Consider the following 17,105-nt stretch of genomic DNA (forward strand, 5'->3'; position numbering starts at 1 on the left):
CGTATATATTATTAAAATTTAAAATGTTTGAATAAATTTTATTAATTTTAGAAATTGAAATACTTATAATATTTGAACTTCTTATAAAGTTTAAATATTATTCATATCTTAAACATTTTTTAAAAAGATAAATGGTTTAATTGTTGAAATATTAATAATCTTTAAAATTTTAAAAAAGTTATACATTTGAATTTTTAAAGTTATTAAAAGTTGAAATTCTTTAAAATAAAGAACCATAATAAAATGTATAATTTTTTTAATTTCAATGCCTGATAAATCAAGGTTTCTGCTCATTCGTATTCAGAATTATTTTGGTCTCTTTTTTATTAATATGACTTTGAATCTTTGCCTAGATTTCTTAGGTGATGTAGGGCATTTTGTATATTTTTTTTATTCATCAGTTGAGCAATATATGTCTATTTTTAAAAATTTAAATTACATCATATGCAGAAAAAATCATAAATTTTATCAACTAAATATATTAGATAAAAAATTAAAATAACTTAAATATAAAAAAGTAAATGTGAAAGAAAAATCACATATTTTTGTTTTAATTAGGCTGAGAGATTTCCTTATCTTTTAAATATTACCTATGATTGATTTATATGTTATTCTAATTAACTAAATCTATACTACCCTTATTTATAAAAAAATCAGACTAACTCATACATTATGATATACCTATATTACAAGTTTATAACTAAAAAATTATAAATATATCTATTATATAGACTACAAAAAATGTCGTGTACTTCCGTTTTATTATATAAGAGATATAAAGGAATCTCTCTAATCTCTCTCGATCTATATATATACTAATAGAAATAATCTCTCTGGATCTATATATACTAATAGAAATTAATTATCTATGTATTTTCTCTCATCCATATACTAATATTCTCCATTATATCAAAATCATCATACTTAGTAATTCCTTTTTCTATTTTAAGCGAATTGAAGTTCTAATCTCTTCAAAACATTCAACAAAGGATTTTTTTTGTCACAAGACTGATCACCGCCACCAACAAAAGACAAAAAGAACAAAAAAAAATGAGAGCTAGTGTGAACCTTTCTTTTAATACCGAACTAAAATCTATCTGAAAAACCAAAAAAATAAATAAACTATGCATTCATTGCACATATTTTTCGGGCTTCTTCTATTCCTTAACCATTGTGGGCTTATGCAAGCCCATTAGAGTTTACTTATGCAAACCCATTTATTGAACCGGATTCTATTATGAGTATTGTTGGATTAAACCATTTCGGTTTAGTGCTCGGTTATGATTCTTTAAGAAGGACAAAAAGGTCAAAGCAGAAAAGTCGTAATCTCTTCTTCTCTTCGGTCCTCCTAAACCCTACTGCACAATTTAGAAACCCTAAAAGTTCTGTCCCGGTCAAAATTTTGTTCATAGAATTAACAAAAACAGAATCAGTCCCAAACGCAAAATTGATTTCATCAGTTCGATTTTTTTCATCAACACTCGAGGGTTATCGTACTTGTGAACCCAGGTTCTGTTATTGAATTTTGGGGGTTCAGATTTAAGGAGGAAGAAGAAGAGCTAGTTTTGCAATAATGAGGAAGAAGGTTGATGAACGTATCAGGACTCTGATTGAAAACGGTGTCAAATTGAGACACCGTTCCATGTTTGTAATCATTGGTGACAAGTCCCGCGACCAGGTTTGGTGTTTTTTTTTTTTGTTCTCAGAAGTTTTATACTTTTAATATCCCTGAGAATTGTTTAAGTTGGATATTAAAAATCTACAACCTTTCTGTTTGTGTGTATGTGTTTCTTCTCTAAAACAGATTGTGAACCTCCATCATATGTTGTCAAAGGCAGTTATTAAGTGTAATCCCAGTATCTTGTGGTGCTACAAGGACAAACTTGACATTAGCAGGTTCGGTTCTTTTAACTTTTGGATTCATCTGTTTTGTTATTAGCCTTCCTCTGGAGAGTAGTGACTAGTGAGGACATATACATACTTACATTGAGAACTTTTGGATTTCATCTTTTTTGTTTTGGTTGCAGTCATAAGCAAAAGCGTTCGAAGCAGTTGAAGAGATTGAGGGAAAGAGGACAATTGGATCCAGAAAAACTTGATGCCTTCTCGCGTTTGCTTGATGTTGGAAGAGTAACTCATTGCTTGTACAAAGATTCTGAACGAATTCTCGGAAATACTTTTGGCATGTGCATTTTACAGGTACTTTGCTTTCTTTTAATATGACTTTCTTTCTTCACCTGTCCCTCTTTCATTTTATTGATTAGTCACTATTTCGTCTTGATACATTCAGGATTTTGAAGCTTTAACTCCAAATCTACTAGCAAGGACTATAGAGACTGTGGAAGGTGGTGGTTTGGTTGTGTTAATATTGCGATCACTTACATCGCTTACTAGTCTATGCACTATGGTTATGGTATGAACCACTGTTTTCAAACTTTCATTCCTTATTCTTGAGCAAAGCATTATCTTAGTGCTGTTACATGATTTTTTTTTCTTTTCTTATTAGGATGTCCATGACAGATTCCGAACTGAATCGCATTCTGAGGCTGCTGGCCGTTTCAATGAACGTTTTCTGCTATCACTTGCATCGTGCAAAGCATGTGTTGTCATGGATGATGAGCTGAATATACTGCCGCTTTCCTCGCATATCAGGTCTATTACTCAAGTTCCAACGGAAAAGGTAAATCTTGGTATAGCAAAGTGAACTGGGTTCCGTTGTGAGATAATGATTTCCAGCTAGTATCGGTAACATTGCAATGTTGTATGCTCTTAAAGGATTCTGAGGGGCTCTCTGAGGCAGAACGTGACCTGAAGAGTTTGAAAGATGAACTAAGTGATGATTTTCCTGTTGGTCCTTTAATCAAGAAATGCTGTACACTGGATCAGGTTTGAAACTATCAATTGTTTGCACACTTGTCTTGCTAATGCTCTTTCTTATTGCCTGACTGGTCCTTTAATCAAGATGAACTGAGTTTCTATATTTTCTTTGTAGGGTAAAGCTGTGATCTCATTTTTCGATGCAATTCTGGATAAGGCTCTCCGCAGCATAGTTGCTTTGATTGCTAGTCGAGGGCGTGGAAAATCTGCTGCACTTGGTTTAGCTGTTGCTGGGGCTGTTGCTGCTGGGTAGATTTCTTGAACTAGTTTTACTCCCATAGGTTCCTTTACTCATCAGTATTGTGTTTTCCTGGATCTTTGTCAAATTATCCATGTGTGGTTTACTTGCTCATAGATACTCAAATATTTACATAACTGCACCAAGCCCGGATAACTTGAGGACATTCTTTGAGTTTGTTTGCAAAGGCTTTGATGCACTCGAATATAAGGTAATGTGAAGTCCTTTCCCTACAGATTATTTTTATATAGTACTTGTTCCATTTCATTGAGAAGAGCCTCCAAGGTGAGAGACATATTCATATCTATTCAGATACTCATTGATTAGACCTACACTGCTTAAGGATAGAGGGAATCAGTATTCCATTTTGCGATGTGGTCACATATGTCTCTTAAATACCTTCCACTTTCATTTTTATAGGAGCACCTTGATTATGATGTTGTGAAAAGTGCGAATCCTGACTTCAAAAAAGCTATTGTACGGATAAATATCTACAAGCAGCATAGACAAACTATCCAGGTTTGTCAATCCCTCAGTCAATTCATGGTCTTCAAGTTGTGATTTGAGTCCATCTCTGACGTTTTCCATGATCTTGATTTATTCATGTAGTATATACAACCACACGAGCATGAGAAGCTCTCACAAGTAGAGCTGCTGGTTATTGATGAAGCGGCAGCTATTCCTTTGCCAGTTGTGAAGTCTTTGCTTGGTCCTTATCTAGTTTTCCTATCATCAACTGTCAGTGGGTATGTGAAACAAGATTTGATGCCATTTCCATAATTTTGGAAAGTTGTATGCATGTTCTGGTTTTAATTCAAGGATAATCATGCTACTGAATTTTACCCTTTTTTAAAGCTATGAAGGCACTGGGAGATCTTTGTCCCTGAAACTCCTCCAACAATTAGATGAGCAAAGCCGGGCTCCTGCTACTGGTATTGATGGTTCTCTTTCAGGTATTTAACTACTGCACCTTGCTTCATTCTTGGATATAAAACTTATTATGGAATCTGTTATAGACCCTTCTATCATCCTTTAGAGTAGACCCATCTTTCTTAGAATCGTCGCCCAGATGCCCCTATGTACTGTCTGGGAAGGTAAAGTATAGTGCTTCTAGCTTTTGTTTATAAAATTTCATTTCGTGTATTCGGCAGTTATATTTTTCGTAATGATCTAGGTGGCATAGGCATTACCATTCGCAGGGCCTGCATTTTGTGGACGCTCTAGTTTATGTGAACCATTCCCCTGACTCCCTCAAGTTTCTTTGGACAGGTTTTCTTTTCAAGAAGATAGAACTTAATGAGTCTATAAGATACGCTTCTGGAGATCCAATAGAATCTTGGCTTAATGGCCTACTTTGCCTTGATGTTGCTACTTGTCTGCCTAATCCTGCGCGGTATGAATAGTTTACTAAAAATTTGTAGTATCTACTTTCCTTTCGTGCTTTACTGATTGTTTAGAAATGTTTTTTTTTTTTTTTTAATTTGATTTGTCTTTTTTTTCCTTCTTTTTGTGTAGCCATCCTTCACCAAGCCAGTGTGATCTCTATTATGTCAACCGAGACACACTCTTTTCTTTTCACAAAGATAGTGAGTTGTTTCTACAGGTAAATATGGTTGCTTTTGAGATCCGTACATTATTTTGATAATAGACTGATATAAGTGCATCCTACAGAGAATGATGGCGCTATGTGTCTCGTCTCACTACAAAAATTCACCTAATGATCTTCAACTGCTGGCTGATGCTCCTGCTCATCATTTGTTTGTGTTACTTGGTATGCATGTTTTTCTTTTCCGCCACCTAATTTAATTTTCAGAACTATCTTTAACTGCTTTCAAACACAGGTCCCGTTGATGAGTCCCAAAACAAGCTTCCGGATATACTTTGTGTTATCCAGGTATATATTATTGCTCTGTGTGAGACCAAAGAGCTAGAGTATCAACTATCAATCTGTCTTCAGAAAATGGACTTACAAAGATTGAAGTATCAACTATCAATCTGTTATAGATGCTTTTTCCACATTATTGTTGGAAATTATAGTCTCTAGCTTGTGTTCTTTTTTGTGTGATCTTAAGCATCATTGTAACTGTTATCTTCAGGTCTGTCTCGAAGGAAAGATATCTGAGAACTCAGCCCTTCAAAGTTTAAGGGATGGCCATTCACCATATGGAGACCAAATTCCATGGAAATTTTGTGAACAATTTCGGGACACTGAGTTTCCAGGGTTCTCTGGTGCTCGAATAGTACGCATAGCAGTCCACCCTAACGCTATGAAGGTTATCTTTTTTTCTGCTCATATATTTACATGCCGATTTTAGGTTTTGTGTGCGTTTAACAAGCTTCTGATTTACCGCATTGTAGATGGGATATGGTTCTGCTGCAGTTGAACTCTTGACCAGGTAAATTCATGAAAATGTGCATACACAAGTTTGCTATCATGTGTATCTCATATATTACTTATATGAATTTATGTTTTGTGCTTAAAAATATATACTTTGTACTCTTAATTAGTTGTAGTCATACTCTTTGCTAATACTGAGTGATTTGCATTTGCAGATATTTTGAGGGTGAGATAGCTCCAATCTCAGAAGCAGATGATAAAGTCGATGTGGAGCAAGCGCCCATTAGAGTTACTGAGGCTGCTGAGAAGGTTTCTTGTTTTTTATTCTATATATCTATGTGTAGGCTTTGGGTTTTTTAGTGCAGAATCTGCTACATTTTTATGTTCACTGGCGCACAGTTATGTCTCTGTATCCATTCTTAGCTGATTCCATTTTTGACAGGTCTCCATGCTCGAGGAGCAAGTAAAACCTCGCACAAATCTTCCACCTCTATTGGTTCCACTTCATGAACGACGACCTGAGAAGCTCCACTACATTGGTGTTTCCTTTGGGCTTACTTTGGATCTCTTCCGGTTTTGGAGAAAACATAATTTTGCGCCGTTCTACGTTAGCCAAGTCCCAGTTGAGAATATTTCTATACTTTCTCCTTGATTGCTTATATAAATTTCATTTCCGATTGCTGTTTGTAACACTGATTATTTCCTGTGCTTGGATCAGAGTGCTGTGACTGGAGAGCACACATGTATGCTTCTAAGACCTTTAAAAAATGATGAACTAGTAGTCAACGAGTCCGATGAGTTGGGCTTCTTTACTCCCTTCTATAAAGGTTTGTTACTTCTTTGATCAAGAACTGAACTTTCATCTTCCAACCTTCCAAGTATATGGTGTGACAACTTATTTTGCTTTGTTCAGATTTCAAGACAAGGTTCTCTAAGCTGTTGAGTGATAAATTCAAGAAGATGGATTATAAACTTGTAATGAGGTAAGCACTAAGATTTTCTTGTCTTCATTTTGCGATAATATCAGTTTCGTATAATTTTTTTTTTGTTTTTCATATCTTTTTTCTGTCCAGTGTCTTAAACCCAAAGATCAACTTCCCCGAGGTTGATTCTTCAGGGAATTCATCAGACGGATTTTTGAAGACACTCGACGGCATATTATCTCCATATGATATGGAGAGGCTCAGAGCATATACTAAAAATCTGACGGACTTCAATCTGGTTAGATTTCTTTCCTTATAATGGTTTTCCTTTTGAAAATGTCTGTTAACTAAATTGACATTTTGGTAATGATCTCTTGAAACCCACTCTATACCGAACCCACATTCAACATTGAACTGGTGCAGAAGTAAATACAAATGTCTTTTGTGTTAACTTGTTATATAGAGTAGATCAGTACTAATTGCTTTCAGTTCTTCCTTCTTAACATGTTTCTTTGTCTTATCTTTAAAAGGTTTATGACATCTGCAAAACACTGGCACATCAGTATTTTGAAGAGAAGCTTCCCGTATCACTTTCATATGTTCAGGCATCTATATTGCTATGCTTGGGGTTGCAGGAGGTGGAATTTTCTAGCATCGAGGTAACATGTTTTACTCTAATTTTGAAGATTGCAGCCAGCTGGTTCATTATGTTGCAGCACATGCATATTTAATAAACTTGCAAACATTTGAATGTTTGAATTTGCAGAGACAAATGCAGTTGGAGAGGGGACAAGTACATTCTCTTATCCTGAAAGTCGCAAGGGAATTATACAAATATCTCAATGGAGTTGTAGGAAAGGAAATCGAATCAGCCCTCCCTCGTTTGAAAGAGGTACCTCCATGTTATTTATTGCTTTGTAATTGATCCATCAACTGTGATCATCAGAGTTTACATTACGAAACCAAGAACAAAGTTTGGATCGTTGAATACGTGCTGTGTGCAGAAGTGTAGAGTTCAAATTGAGCACTCCTGAGAGAATAAGAATAACTAAAAGTCTCTCAAGCTATTCTCAGTCTTCTGTTTGCAACTGATTATTGTCTTTTGTTTTGCTTGATGCAGAGAGAGCTTGAACCTCACAATGTGTCGGTCGATGATGACATCAGGGAAGGAGCAAAACAAGTCGAGGTAATTCTCCTACCTCCCTGTGCCGTGCAAAAACATTATATTTGTGTTTCTTCGGTTATTACATCGAATTAACTTGTAATTCTTTTGTCTTTAAAAGGAACAAATGAAGGAGAAGATTGAAGGATTAATGGACTCTGAGCTTCAACAATATGTAATTGGGGACAAAGAAGCAGAGGATCTGCAACATTCAAAGATCTTTTCAAGTGGTATTATTAGTGTTAAGTCCACCAAATCGGAGAATGACAACGGGTTTGACAAATCCACCAAAAAGAGAAGCAGTGATAAACGTTCCTCTTCTTCCTCTAAATCCAAATCTTTCAAGAAGAGAAGAGCCTGAATGAGTAATTTTAACAATGATCACATCAGTTTTGAGCATGAGCTATGAAAAATGTTCATTGAAAATCAGAAATTTTGGTTATGTTTGTTGTAATTTTGATTTACAATTAAAAATATTCCGGCTGAAAAGTCTTTAAAGAAATCATAAATGTTTTTAACTTGATAACACTGTGTGTTAGTTAAAATATTCGAGTCTTCAAAAGAAGAGAGATCGGCATTAATTGATACGACATGTTTAACCATAGAAATATACAAGATTATGCGTTTCTAGAAGAAGAGTATAATATAAAGATGTAAATGGATACAATTGATGATGGTAAGCATGTGCAAATGATTGAAATTTGGAAGTGATATGATGTAATGAAAGATGTTCAATGATTATGATCACTTTTATTTAGTTTTCTTCTATGACTTTACAAACTCTCTATCATTATAACCTCTCTCAGTTATCAAAAAAAACAAAAATAGCTATATATAACTATGAGTGCATGACGGTATAACGTACTAGCTACCATTTGTATACATAATGCAGCAATTTTAGATTCATATTTTAATATTTTCTATTTATATCCATTGTACTAGCCACCCCTTGATTGGATTTTCTACTTATAAGTAATTATTGACAGCCGTTGTCAAATGATCCATATATTCATTAACATTAGAGATGAACAAAGCTTAAACATGCATGGAACCTGATTAACAAAAGGTAAAAAATGAATGATAGAAGAAGAGAGGAGTAGTTGTGAGTGGTTAAAAAAATGATACCAACTCTTTCATCTCTGTGTCATCTATGGATCTTCCTCACGCGTTGCTGATGCACTTTGGAGACATCTCTTTCTAACCTTGCCTTCTTCTCCACTCTTTTAAAACTTTCCTTCTTTCTCTGTTTCTTAGGATAACACAAAAAAATATTTATACATTCTACTTTAAAAATTTATTCTGAAAAAATTGGAATCGAGGTATTGAAATCTAAGTGAGTTAAGGTTAGTTCTAAAGTTCATGCATGTCATTAGGTTTTTTTTTCCACAAGTCCAAAATGAAAAATCGGAAACTTACGCGACAATTTGCATGAAAGTTACTTATACCGGCCGAATTAATATGATGTGCGGTTAGACGTCTTTCAGTGTGCATTATTTTAAAAATATATAGCCAACAACAATCCTATAGACCCTAATCTACTAACTTGACCAATTGATAAAGAAAAGTCAATATTGCAATTACAAAAAAGGGTTTAAATAGGTCTAAATCAAATTTGCTGTTTCTATCTCCGAAATTTATGATAAAGTTCGATTACAAAAACTGAAACTTCAAAATCTATTATTGCTGCATGTAATATTATTGTTGTTGTATTTTAGTTTTCACAATTATCATATGATTGTTTTAAATATTAGTCATACTATTTGATAATTGATATATTTGGTATAAATCAAAATATAGTAGAGCAGTATGTGCTCTGCATGTGTTGTATTTTGGTCTGTCTTCGATCGTGTAAGATGAAATCCAAGAAAGACAAGAGCTCCAGAGATTCAGGTGGCCGATCAACTGGAAATCAGCCACTTTGATTTCTTGTCTAATTTTATTTTACAAGTCTCGAAATCATCTAATCTAATACTATCTTTAAAAAGCAGTATGTATTATATACTGTTGTTATCTTTACACCAGAGAGCCACATTGGATTTATTAATATTTAGCAATTAGTTTTGTTTTATATATCCTCGGTCTTTGAGGTTTTCAGCGAAGCTTAAGCCTTATGCGCCGTTCGCGGCTATTTGAAAAATGAATATTTCAGACAAAATAAATTATATCTTATCATCCACAAACAAATTATGCTATACTTTATAGATAATTTAAATTACAGAAACTGTCTTATAATTTTTCATATTATACCCCATATCTTTTCCATTTTCATTTTTTATGTGAAAGGGTTTGTCTTCATATATATATATATATATATATATATATATATAGGGTATAATTTGTCTTCTATACGTTTTTTTCTTTTCTTTTTCGAGGGTAATTTTGTGAGTGTAACTAAATAATAATGATCACTAAGTAATAACGACATGCCTACGTAATTAACGATATATGAGTGTGTGTTGAACGAAGACATGTGCTTATTGGGATTTGTTTGGCTTCATGAACCCCTAAAAATTCCTGCAACTGGTCCAAGATTCCATGACGACAAGGACCTTTGGCCTAATTTGCATTGATCCGATTGCCTAAAATTACTTCCTTCGTAGATCCAAATGAACACCAGCCAACAAAAAAATTTATTTATTTATAATTTAATTCTCATTAATTACAACCATTAGTATTGTTAACAAAAATGAAAATCATTTATATGTTTTTTTTGGCTGATACACAAAACAACCTCTTCAAGTCAGTCTTTTTTTTTTGTTTTTTTTTTCTGGCTGCCTCCAAAACTTTTAGCTTTTACATTTTCACTTTTTATTTGTATACATGGGTGTCGTACATCAAAAGTCGAAGTTATTCAACCACTTGATTACTGTAGTATTGACGTTAAATTTATCTTTTCTATAATAATAATGAATATTTATATATCTTCATAATGGTATTGATCACTCCAAGCTGTGTTAACTAATCTACAATACCAAATAATAACTCATTTATATTTTGTTACTAAAAAAATTGTAGATAGCTGCACAATCTAAATGAATATCGAATTATACGAAACTCGAGAATCCCAAATTTTGTTTATGTGTGTTCTGCCAAAAAGAAAAGAGTAATTTTGGTGAAAAACGAAAGTGTTGGAAGCTATTATAATAAATCAGTGTTGTTGATCCGATCTAAGTTTGGGAAATGTGGGAATTTGGTTGAAGTTAAGAAGAGTGTATAAATAAGGATTTAGGAGAAGTTGTAGGTGGGATTTGGTCTTATTCAAATCACCAAACACAGTCCATAAGCTCGTTTATCTATTATTATACGTACGTCTATAAAAAATATTATAGATTCTTCAGAAGGTTGTCTGCGTTTGTAGTATATTAAAATTAAAATTAACAGAAGTGAAATATGAAGTGGTGAATCTGAGATTAGAAAACAATATTAATAATAATTAAACGACAAATAAAACATTGGAAATGTTTGGTTTCTTTAACCTTACGCAATGTTTTAATTAGTTTGAACTCTTCCCGATACCTAATTGGGAGTTGAAAAATTCAGTCCTCAGCCAAACCCATTTGTGGCTCACTCTACTTCTTGTGTTGCGCCACACATACATAATCCTTTTGTTTCTTTTTAAAGTTATACGATAATATTCATACAATCTACCTCGAGAGATATACCATATGAAAACCACAAATTATATGAGTATATATATATATATATATAGTATACACAAAAAAAGACATAACCATCTATGTTGTATCTATACATAGACAATGTGGTGTGTGTGTGTTAATATAATATGCTAACTGAAAAAAAATAATTGTGGTTCACAACCTATTTTGTGTGTCTATCCTAATCGGTAACTTAACACAAATCACACCTACAACTAGCTTAGCATATATAAATCTTCTCGATAGAAATAACGTTGTAAATAACCAATTCATTAGAATAACAATACATCAACAAAACTCGCCGTACTCTAACTTCGTGGAAAATTCTACGGAAAATTACATTCGAATTACAAGAAAAAAATAAATAATTAATTGAAAACAAAAACTAAGACCAAATGATATAGACAAGACAATCATATCCGGGGAAGACCAAATTACAAAAACGCCCACTAAGTTCAAAACTTCAATTCAGACAATAACAAGGAAATGAGTGGCTTAAAAGTCAAGAAAATCCTTTATAAAGTCCCGCGAGTGTTGATCACTTTAATGCACATAAAGAGAAGAAAAAAAGAAGAAAAACACAAAATAAGTGTGAGAAAGAGAGAAAGAGTCTCTCTCTCTTGAGTCTTGAAGTCATGCAGCTCAAATCATCATCACCATCTTCATCATCTTCTTCCTCTTCATCATCATCCATGAAACTCAAAACACTAATCCAAAATCTCCTCACACACCCTCTCTACCGTTTCCTAAGAGCTGTAGCGAGAGCCAAATCAATCTTTTTAGAGATCTCGAAGCACAACAACAACAAGAAACGAAAACTCATGATGTTTTTTCCAACAAAGGCTTCAAAGAACCAACGCAAGATCTTCTTCGGATCTTTCAGATTGCATTACAACTGGTGTTCTTCTCATGTCGCCCCTGTTCCTCAACCTTTTCCTTTTCCAGCTGTCTCTGACGTCAAAGGTGAAGAGGATGATGACTCTCAGCTCTCTGGTTACCTCGAGTGGCTGGAACACAAGAAAGTCGAAGATGCCGAAGAGATCAGAGATGTTGCAGCTCATGATGAAGAAGATGATATTGACCATTTGGCGGATATGTTCATTGCTAATTGCCACGAGAAGTTCTTGCTTGAGAAAGTCGAATCTTACAGGAGATTTCAAGAAATGCTAGAAAGGAGTTTGTGAATTATCAGAGGTGAATCATAGATTTTGACTCTTGTCTGGTTAATTAATAATCATGTTGTAAAATCTTAGCTAGTTAATTTGATTCGGTAATATACCACAAGGTGGTGAAATGTGTATCTTGAAAGTTTTGGGGGTAATGTGCGGAAGAGGTTGAAACTTTTGGGGGTAATAGTGAAACCTTTAATATTGTAAAAACAATAATAATTAGTGTTGTCCATCTAATTGGGCACATATAGTTAAGTTGTGAGTTCTGATTAGTGTTTGGTAAATTACGTCCAACTTGCCTAATTTTTAATTACGCTCAATCTTGAAAAGGTTTAAACAAATTAATCAAAAAAGAATTACCAAAAAATAAAAATGAAAGACAAGAAAGTACCTCTACTAAAATTTCAAGAGTGTTCAAATTAAATACTACATAACGTAAAAAAAATTAACGTGCTATTAGTTTATTACCAGTAAATCAAATTACTATTTTTAAGAGACTATCATATTCATACCCCTCAGGCAGTAATTTTTTCTTTTTCTAGTGATGCCTTTTGTATAATATACAGTAAAACCTTTATAAATTAATAATGTTGAGACTAAGACATTTTATTAATTTATAGTGATATTAATTTATCTATAAATTAATAATTATTATTTTATAGTATAAATTAATAATTATTAATTTATAGATATATTTTTAATTGTTTATTTTTAAAAAAATTATGAATCGGAACAACTATAGCAAAATAAGATTAAACTTTCGGATGTTATAAATTTTATGGTTTAGGAATTGAACTTGTAATATTTAGAAAGCACTATTTACAATAAATTACAATAAATTACAAATATTATAGACAAATTGACTTATACACATGAGACACATAAATTCAAATCTATGAATAATAATATCAATTCTCCTATTTTAATAATCTGTCAAATTATCAAATTGTAAATGATGCATATCTAAAAATTAAAACTTTAAATTTAATTATTTGTATGACATGTTATAAAATATTTTAGAGATATCATTATAGGTTGAAAATACAACATTACAATTGTTCTATAGAATTGAGCTTTAGGAGAAACATACACAATTATATCAGTATATATATATATATATAAATTTATATAATTATTAATTTATGATATTATTGGGACCATATTTTATAAGGAGATTTCGAAAAAATTATTATCTTATTATCTTATCGAATATTGTTAATTTTTACACTGACCCGACTTGGGACCAGCAAAATTTATTAATTTATAGTGTTTATTAATTTATAGAGTATTAATTTATAGAGGTTTTACTGTACATAGTTTCTATTTTTGGCAACACCCAAGCATAATTTCACTATTTCTACGCAACTGTAATACATAGTTTAAATAATGTAAGGCAGACTAATTGATATGAAAAGCTAAAATAACACCAATATCTGTCTTATAAAGAGGAATTTAGAATTTTCAATCGCCAAAATATCTTGGATATATAATTGTATAAAGAAAAACATCGTGATCAAATAATAGCTAAAAGACACTAAAAGGATCGAACAAATCTGGAGAAAAAATATCTAAAGAACAATTTACTGTGCCTTCTCAACTACTAATAGATCAAATTTTCACCTAATTTTGGACTTTAGAGGACTTTATTGTGGTCTCCTCGTGTAATTACAATAGTCATTTCTCCAAATGATTGTATATTTTTTTTACCTGTAATGTAATATATAAAAAGACTCGAAGAATAAGTAACAGTTGTCCCAAATAATGTAGAGAAATACACACCAAACATCAAATCAGACGAAAGCAGTTTTCAAGTTATCAATTTATGCAATAGTTTTTTCAAGTTAACACTCTCTTTTTTTCTTCCATTAAAACATACCACATAATCCGCTATTTTTCTTTCTTTCAATATTCTATGCAATATTTTAAATTTTATACAATTTTCCCTAAAAAATCAAATAAAAAAATATCTTACTTTATCCGTTTCATTACAACCTTGATGTTAAATAAAATACTTTTTAAGTACTTTTGCTTTGCTAAATTCTAGTAAAATATATACATGATCTACTATTTAGGGTCTACGCACTGGGAAGGCCCGTCTCAGTAGAGTACTATATAGTCAATTTTCGACACGGCTAGATGTTGGGTTACGTTGACCTTTGCAGTTTATACTATAACTTTATGTAGCATAATACTCGAGACCCCAATATTGATATATACTGAAGAATGTTAGACATTAACATACGGAAATTAAAATACACGAATTTCGACTATCTAAATTGAAAGCATAGTTCTATAGGGTTGGTTGATAGACCACAATGCGTTTAAGGTATCTTGGGCGGCCAACACCATTTTTCTTATAATAAATATACCAAAATCTATCAACTTTTAGTTTTAAACAAAAAATAGACAAAAAAAAAAGGAAAACTATACTTTCATATTATAATTTCCCATTTTTTGACAGATTATAATTTCAAGAAATAAAGTTTTATTCTATTCTTTTAATGTGAAATTGTATATCTTCAAATTTTCATGCTTTTGATATCCATACGTAGACTAGACTCTAATCTATTCGTTAATAAGCAAACGTGGATCGATTGGATGATTTTAATACACCACTACGTAAAACTTGCAATTATTTAATTATTCACATTTAATTTACTCTCCTATTTGTTGACTAAAAAATAAACAAATTAACTGACTCCACAAAAAAGAGAGAGTTAACTAAAGTAGCGTTCTGTTACACAACCCCTAACGTCTTCCACAAGTCTTATAAACTCGCGTCTTCCACAAATCTTCTCGCTCTGCTCTTCTCTTCTCTCATTCACCTCTGCAACAACGATCTCTCGAATTTAGGGTTTTGCTTTAATCCACCGACTTCATCCCTCGAGTTCATTGATCCTCTCTCTCTCTAATGGCGGACCAGAAAGATCAACGCACAGATCCTCCCGCTGGTACGTAATCATCGATTTCTTGTAACATTACGATCGAAATCTTCAGTATTTCGAGTATGAATCATTAGAGTTTTGGGTTTATAGATGTCAAGGTTTCGGATTCCTCTGCTTTTCGTTTTCTTTGTTCCATTGATGGCAACGGCTGAATCATAAAGAACTGTCTTTCTTGTCTTTGTATCGAGTGATCTTGATTCGGCTACTTTTCTTCTCGTGATGCAGAGAAGTCAGCAAATCTCCCAATAAAGAAGAGAGCAATGGCTGAAAAATCTCTCAGAGCACCCGAGTCTAAGTCAGAGTCTGACAGCGGCGATGGAGATGTGACTTGTTTATCCGCCGAAGACGTCACGAAAGAGACACTGACAGTCCAAGAATACCAGATGAAAGCTTTCTACCATCTTCTCCAAGTATTCGCTTTAGAAACCTCGACAATGTCAAACGTAACTGCAGTAACCTTTCTCTTCTTCTTTTGCTATTTTCGTTCTGTTTTCCTGAGGCTTGTGGTGATGTCTTCTGCTTACTCAGAAGAGGACTGAGATCATTGAGAAACTGATGAACGAGTGGGGGATATCTGACGAAACTCGCAACGCTTTTGCGGATAAGATTCAGAAGAATCTTCTGAAGCTAGAGAAAAGGTATGTATATATATCTTCTTATCAAAGCTTTAATTACATACTTCCAAGGTAATCATCTCTTCCTTGTTTAACACTCATCTTTCTTTTCTCAGGGAGGATGCATCTGTATCTGATGAGAAGGAAACGCAGATAGTACCAGAGACGCCATTGGCCAAACCTGTAACTGTAAGGCAGAGAAATTGAACCCTCTGATTTGGCTTTCTTTACCGCAAGAGTTTTTAACTTTCATGGTCATTATCTTCTCTGTTTTAAGGCATCCCGGAGTTCGACTTATGTTCCTAAATCTGGCAAAATCTGGGGCAGTGTTAATCCTGAGTCTCTTATTGGAAAATGTGTTCATATGAGGCTGCCTGAGGAAGCTGATTTCAATGAATACATCATCAAAGCATATGATGCGGAACAGGTACTAAAGCATTAATTTCTTATTTTTCATGCCTTGTTCCATCAGACTCAAGCCGTTCTAAGAAATCTACTTTGCAATTTATCTCCAGGAAATGCATCGCGTTATGGCCGCAGACTCGAATGCAATGGAGGTTGATGACTCGTATAGCATGATAGATCTCAGAGAAGTAAGTATTACACGAACTGTTATCATCTTCTTTAGTCAAGTCAAAGTCTTTATATCAGAATCTGAAAAACATTTTGATCCCAAACTGATGGCAGGTTTCTCCTGAAGATATACTGTGGGAAGGAGAAATCCCGAACTTTGATGCTCCCAAACAGTCTACAACTCGACGATCCCTTTTCTGATAGCAAGGCTCTTTTACAATCACATTCTCAGCAAATCTTGACAAGGTAACTTTGCCAATGATATATATAACACATGTACATTCTCAGTGAACTCTTAATGATGACTTGGCAGAAATTTTAGTGAAAACCTTGGTTTTTTTTAATGCAGGGCAATGATAAGAAGATTGATCAAGACCCTCTTTTGCAATTTGTTTTGAGCTCTTTTCGTTACTTGTACAATCACATTTCACAGACCTTTTTTGGTGTTGTTTGCTGGAATTAGTTTAGAAACGGGTCAGTGTTGTTAAACAGGATTCAAATACTTGCTTTTGTTAATGTTGGTTCTTTTTACCACCTTGTTACTATCTCTTCCCTTCTCACATAAATAAATATGATAGTAGTGCGGTTAAAAACCTTAAAATATGTTCAT

At 33.2% G+C, this 17,105-nt stretch overlaps 3 protein-coding genes across 3 annotated transcripts; all 3 read left to right on the forward strand.

Annotated features, from left to right (window-relative positions):
• Positions 1-1,308: 1,308 nt before the first annotated feature.
• On the forward strand, positions 1,309-8,064 carry LOC104781703 (RNA cytidine acetyltransferase 2). Its single transcript, XM_010506430.3, has 26 exons — positions 1,309-1,678; positions 1,805-1,896; positions 2,028-2,199; positions 2,291-2,413; positions 2,507-2,680; positions 2,776-2,886; positions 2,993-3,126; positions 3,233-3,326; positions 3,536-3,634; positions 3,725-3,861; positions 3,971-4,068; positions 4,385-4,508; positions 4,631-4,718; positions 4,787-4,886; positions 4,957-5,009; positions 5,212-5,388; positions 5,474-5,511; positions 5,669-5,762; positions 5,896-6,075; positions 6,172-6,280; positions 6,367-6,436; positions 6,527-6,674; positions 6,907-7,035; positions 7,143-7,268; positions 7,497-7,562; positions 7,660-8,064. Exons 1-26 carry the CDS (start codon positions 1,574-1,576, stop codon positions 7,897-7,899), a joined length of 3,081 nt encoding a protein of 1,026 aa, XP_010504732.1. The 5' UTR covers positions 1,309-1,573; the 3' UTR covers positions 7,900-8,064.
• A 3,669-nt stretch (positions 8,065-11,733) lies between these two features.
• On the forward strand, positions 11,734-12,647 carry LOC104781704 (uncharacterized). The gene has a single exon (XM_010506431.2). It carries the CDS (start codon positions 11,830-11,832, stop codon positions 12,376-12,378), a length of 549 nt encoding a protein of 182 aa, XP_010504733.1. The 5' UTR covers positions 11,734-11,829; the 3' UTR covers positions 12,379-12,647.
• Positions 12,648-15,145: 2,498 nt separating this feature from the next.
• On the forward strand, positions 15,146-17,011 carry LOC104781705 (protein EMSY-LIKE 1-like). The gene is made up of 8 exons (XM_087509128.1): positions 15,146-15,314; positions 15,534-15,751; positions 15,837-15,946; positions 16,039-16,111; positions 16,200-16,349; positions 16,438-16,515; positions 16,610-16,741; positions 16,845-17,011. Exons 1-7 carry the CDS (start codon positions 15,275-15,277, stop codon positions 16,694-16,696), a joined length of 756 nt encoding a protein of 251 aa, XP_087365254.1. The 5' UTR covers positions 15,146-15,274; the 3' UTR covers positions 16,697-16,741; positions 16,845-17,011.
• Positions 17,012-17,105: the final 94 nt, after the last annotated feature.

This window comes from Camelina sativa, chromosome 4 (assembly GCF_030686135.1).
Source record: "Camelina sativa cultivar CO46 ecotype springtype chromosome 4, ASM3068613v1".
NCBI classification, from domain to species: Eukaryota; Viridiplantae; Streptophyta; class Magnoliopsida; order Brassicales; family Brassicaceae; genus Camelina; species Camelina sativa.